General features: G+C 36.1%; 1 protein-coding gene across 1 annotated transcript; it reads right to left on the reverse strand.

The window, feature by feature from the left end:
* Positions 1-2,729: 2,729 nt before the first annotated feature.
* On the reverse strand, positions 2,730-4,222 carry LOC130245937 (mu-type opioid receptor-like). Its single transcript, XM_056478725.1, has one exon. The coding sequence runs from the start codon at positions 4,208-4,210 to the stop codon at positions 3,233-3,235; it is 978 nt and encodes a 325-aa protein (XP_056334700.1). The 5' UTR covers positions 4,211-4,222; the 3' UTR covers positions 2,730-3,232.
* Positions 4,223-6,000: the final 1,778 nt, after the last annotated feature.

A 6,000-nucleotide genomic window follows, 5' to 3' on the forward strand; every position in this document is an offset into this window, starting at 1 on the left:
GGATTTTGAGCCACAACCTGTGAGTATATTTATTTGTTAAAATTGATCTATTACATGAATAGTTTCTAACGGTAGAGTTAACGGTATTTTATAGCAAGGACATAAACAAGGATAAACAATGGTAAATGTTGTTTGGCACCATTAGAGTTTAGCTTAAAATTCATATTTATCCTTCAAACTGCTGTAAACATCCACAATCTTCAGCAGCGCTGCAGTGTCTCTCTATGCGTCTGCTTTCCTTTTGTTCTACATCTCAATTAACAAAGTCGCAAAATATATGTGAATGTTTCATATTACTTACACATGCTTATTACAATTATATGTGAGACACTTGTCAGATTTTATTTTAGAGAGCAGGCATGAGGTTAAGCTGTGTCCTCTGTGTAATTTTTTGTCTTATTCAGGCTCAGACTGACACAGTTAAGCTGACTGAATGCCTGTGCTAGTAGAGGTGTGGGGCTTCCTGGTGACGTGGAGTCGATCCGCGAATCACAGCACATTATGTTAGCTGACCAATCAGAGGCTCTTGAGGGTGGAACTTCAAATGAAAATAAGAAAATAGGTGCTTTCGACATGAAGCACAGCTGCAGCCGGTGATCAACGAGATAAATTTTGCGGCAGTCATGATGACCGATCACATGGTGTCATTATAATTTTTTAAATTGTTTTTATTTAGAACAACAAAAGATTTACAAATAAAACAGAATACAGTCTCTACAAACTATAGTTCATTTTTAAACAAAAAGGGAATTATGAATTAAATATATTACAAACTCATGAGAGAAATAAGGGGAAACGAGAGGGTAATATAAACATAAAAACGAACAGGCCATTTAAATACAAAGCAATAAGCACAAATTCTAGGAGTTTAAACATCCCTCTAGGCTTATACTTCTTTTTGAATATGCTAAAAAGGGGTTTACATTATTTACATTTATAGATATAAAACTTTCCAATATATATTAATGTAAAACCCAAAACAAGGTGTTTTGATTAAGTCCTAAACAATTATTAAGATTATTTTGATATAATGAAAGCATTTTTAAAAAGCACTTTAATCCAAAAAGATTGAACAAAAGGACATTCCTAAAATAAGTGAGCTACACTTTAAGTAGAAGTTTCCCAGAAAGACCAGGTATAAACGGCTAGACAGGAAATAAAATATATATATTTATATATATATATTATAATCTTAAAAATAATTTTATAATAATTTAATAAAATAGTTCTTTAACTTAATTTGATAAGAAACCTTTAGGGTGGCTGGATCAATGATCATAATTATTTTATTACAAGCCTGTAAGACTTATTTGAGTTAATATTTAGGTTTTTACTAAAATATATCATTTAAATCGTTCATGGAGTAGGTTTCTCAAGGTAGAAAATAAACCTGTGCAAACAAGCTAGCCTTTATAACCAGATTATTTAACAAAACATGATTACTGCAGTAAAATATTTGTAGTCTTTTAATAAGCATGATGTGTACAAGATAGAGAGGGTATGAAAAGTGAATTGTTTGTTTTGAATTTTGTGAATCGGAAGTTGTCCAATAATAAACCTGAAACACACGTGGTTGTTGTCATGCGGTGATATCAGTGTAATCGTGTAATATCAGTGTCATCATTACAGGTCCTGCAATCGCTCTTCAGATGCTGCACGGCCTGATTCAGTCGTCTAATCTCGGAGCTCTGTCGCGGTACTTTGATGCCACATGTGACAGTCACATGGCGTCGGCGCAGCATCAATCAAGGCAATATTTCTAACCAGCATGCACCGCTTTAAGACAGATTTCGATCGATCTGCACAGCGTTGCATGAAGTCGAACGCACCTAATATAATAGCCGTTTTCTTGTTAGCTAAGTAGCAGTACTTAATCAAAGTAAGATTTATGAAATAAATAACATGTTGTTTTTTTTACAAATGAAGCACGAGCACATATTGCTTTGCAAACAACAACCAAACCTTAAAAATACACTCTGGACCCCCCCTTTAAGTTAATAAGCTATCAACAGAAAAGCAGCACACACCAGTAGCCTATATCTCTGTGATAAGAGGTTAAAATACTAGAAAAATATAGAATTTATTCATTTAAAAGTTCACATTATTTAGATTTTAGGGAGAGTAGGTTCTACAAAAATAAATGTAAACCGTTTACAGTTTTGATTGATGTCTAGCACATGTCTGCATGATAAAACTAGAAGCTTCAGATGCATTTATGCTGATTACTGGAACATGAGTGAAGCACAAAGCCTCCTGCAACCTACATTTAAAATCCTTTGTATGCTGAATAAGTTATACAGCTTCCATTTCTGTAAATAACAGCAATACTTAAATAAAATGCTGTCTATTTGATGCTTTAGCTTTAGGATGCATCTAAGGGCCTGCTCACTTTTTTTGTCTCTTCACCTTTAGGCCACAGTGAGTAGTGGTTAAAAGCCAAAATTGTTATCGGCTCCCCTGCAGCCAACTGACGTAGAATGTTTGTCGACTTTCAACCACTTTCATGATGATGGGGGTCTGTGGGTGGGTATTGGCTTTTTGTGATCTTTCAAACTAATACTGCGAAAGCTAGCAATTAATACTAGTAATCTACAAACATTCACAAAGCTATTTTATGAAAAACCAGTTCACAGGTCGGGTGCTGTGATGGGTATTTTTAAAGAGAATGAAGAAGCTGTGTTATTTCAGAAATAGCAATTGCAGTCAAGTATGTTTTTATTTTTGCAAACATAAACATTTTTTAAAACATGATACAGTGTAAATCTGTCTCTCCAGTGTACATCAGCAGTGGTTCCGCTTTTTACGGATAAGCTCAACAGGGGAAAGAGCAAGTAGAACAATCTGGCTGAATGCATTTTCGACCACATATTTATCAGAATTGCTACATCAGTATTCCATCTAAGATCTTGTGACCAACCATCTTTTAATTTCGGTCTCAATCGTAGAGGTGACCGTGTCTTCTTTTATGTCATCTTTCTTTTATTATGTTTCAAGTTTTTTGATTACAAAAGTGTTCATTTTTCATAAAGTAAAGGTAAATGGTGGGATTAAGGTTTAAAGGTTTAAAGAAAAACATAAACAAAAAAGTTTGAGTACCACAGCATTAGAGTAATGATCTTGGATCACACACAACCCTTTAGAAAAGAGACACAGGATCTCCAATCTGCAAAAAGAACTTAGAACTTTAAAGTAATTATTTGAATTTGTACCTGCCAAATAAACAATTGTACTTCTACTTAGTACACTTTATGACCTTCCTTAAAACAAAAACATAGAGAAAAGGATCCAGACAGCAGTTTAGTAAAGCAAGAGACTTGCTTGTGTCACCATAAACACGACGGAAGGATTTAAGATGTAAATAAACATCTTGATGAGATGTTCTAGTCAAAGTAGCGACAATATCAATCACATTGATGATGTGCACAGGAGTCCAAAACACAAAGAAAGCCACAACGACGCTGATCACAAGTCTCTTCTTGTAAGTCCTAACATTTGACCCCTTGTTTATGGATTCCTGCTTCTGTGGGGCTAACCTGGAGTTTTGACGCAAACCTTTGTGCAACCACAGATAACATGTCAACATGATTAAAAACGGAATAATAAACCCAAGCAATATCTGAAGAAGAAGAAGAGTCACTGCCACAAACTGTGAGCTCACTGTCCTCTGACATCTTTGCAAGCCATTCTTTTCTTTTAGTCCTTGGGTGAAAAATACTGGTAGGGCAAAAACAAAGGCGAGAGTCCAGATGCAGATCAGCTGAAGGTGTCTGTGTCGTCGCTCCAGCCTGTGCAGAATCATCCTGTTAGTGACCCTTGTCTTGATGACATTGTGATAGCGGTGCACACTCATGGACGTAACCGTCAGGACACCGACATACAGACTCCAGTGACCCAAGAAGAGCAGGATCTTACAAAACCAAAGGCCAAATTTCCATCCAAACCATATTCCAAACATCACAAAAGGAGCCAAACAAAGACTCAAAGCATCAGAGACCGCAAGGTTGAGCATCAGTTTTAAAGTGAAGCTCAGATTTGTGTTCCACTCACAAGCAATGCTGATGATTACTGCAATGTTGCTCGGCAAACCCACCAAACAACACAAACCCAGAACCACAGCAGGAGCGATCTTCTCTGAACCCACAGCAGGCGTTGAATTGGTGTTGAATTGAATAGGTGTTGAATCCTGATTGAAGCCTAATCCTAACTCCATTATCAGATTTCACTGTCTGGAAATGCTCTCTCATTAGAAAAAATTAACAAATGAGGAACAACTCTTTGAGGAACAGATACTATGTTGACTCCTCCTACACCTTTAGCCAAAAACCACTGCATTGTTCACTTCAATCTTTCTAAAAACAAAGTGCTAGCAAATACACAACTGGTAAAAATCTATCAAATGAAAGATCTTTCTGACCTCCATGTATTTATGTCTCATGTAGTCACCTAGCAAAATAAAATATAGAGTACTTGATATGAGCTTGCCATATCCTTGTAACATCTTTTTATGTAACAATGTTTTACAAAGTAAAGTGCTTTAACAAAAGCCTTTATTTTGTGTTTGTTTACAGTGATTATTTCAGAAAAAAACACGTTGTGAAGGTTACAGCATTAAAGGTGTACAGTTTCTTGCTCAGTTACTTGTGTACTTCTGTGCTGCTACAGGACATCTGTGGCTACTAGTCTCTCACTGCTCAGCTTTACCGATTTTATCATGTGACAATGGAAATTGGCATGAAAATTGCAGGCTCACTCTATTTTGTTCCTCCAAATAAAAATTAGTTTTCCTTGTAGCTTTTGGTTAAACCTTTTAATTCTTTATAAATAAATAAAAAACTATGCTAATCATTTTGATAATCCTCTAGACTAGTTTGCCTAAGCAGGGGTTTTACACACTTGCTGAAAATAGCTATGTGTTAATAAATGTTTTCCTTTATATACAGTAAAATAATAGTAGCAGGTCATTCAATCATTTAAAAAGTAGTTTGAATCATCTTAATGGGTAGCCCTTACAGGATGCTGTCTGCTGCTTCTCTTATCTGCTGTACGTGATGTTAAAACTGTGCAGTGGAAAATAAACCTGCTATGGTATCAGATGTGTTAATGCCACAGTTTGCTGATGTGCTTTCTCGTGTTTGAGGTTTTCACCTGTTACTTGCTCTTCCGCTCTTTTCTCAATACCGAAAGTGACCCTATTTACAAGTAGTAGACACCGAAGCTATTATGTAGGCCCATGGTAATCTCCTACATTAAAGAATGCTGTTAAAAGGTTTAGAGTATCACCACAGAATAATAATCATCAATTTATATGGTCCTCTTTCTTTTTTGAACCACAAGTGATGATTTTATTTCATTCAATTAATCTTCATTTCTATAGCGCTTTTACAATGTAGATTGTGTCAAAGCAGCTTAACACAGATGTTCTAATAAATTGCAATTTGAAACTGTGAGTCCAGTTTTCAGAGTTAAAGTTCAGTTTAGTTCAGTTCAGAGTGGTTTAATTTTCACTGCTGAAAGTCCAAACACTGAAGAGCAAATCCATTGGTGCCCAGCTCCACAAGTCCCAAGCCATGCAAGCCAGTGGCGACAGCAGCAAGGAACAAACTTAACCAAATGACGAAAGTGAGGGGGAAAAAACCTTGAGAGAAACCAGGCTCAGTTGGGCATGACCATTTCTCCTCTGACCACACTTCATTTGCAGGTCTGCAGTCTAGGTGCCGGAGACTGGAGAATGCTGGATGTCCATGTGTGATTTTGTATGGAGTGTATCATGTGTGTATATGTATTGAGCGTATCATGTGTGCATTCGTATGGTGTGTGTGTGTGTATGTATAGAGTGTATGATGTGTGTATGTAAAGAGTGTCATGTGTGCAAATGTATGAAGTGTATATGTATAGAGTGTATTGTGTGTATATGTATAGAGTGTATTGTGTGTATATGTATAGAGTGTGTGTATGTATGAGTGTCATGTATGCAAATGTATGGAGTGTATATGTATAGTG

Source organism: Danio aesculapii, chromosome 18 (genome assembly GCF_903798145.1).
Source record: "Danio aesculapii chromosome 18, fDanAes4.1, whole genome shotgun sequence".
NCBI lineage: Eukaryota > Metazoa > Chordata > Actinopteri > Cypriniformes > Danionidae > Danio > Danio aesculapii.

Coding starts and splice junctions, on each gene's coding strand:
- LOC130245937 (XM_056478725.1), bottom strand. CDS start 4,210: ATGGAGTTAGGATTAGGCTTCAATCAGGATTCAACACCTATTCAATTC.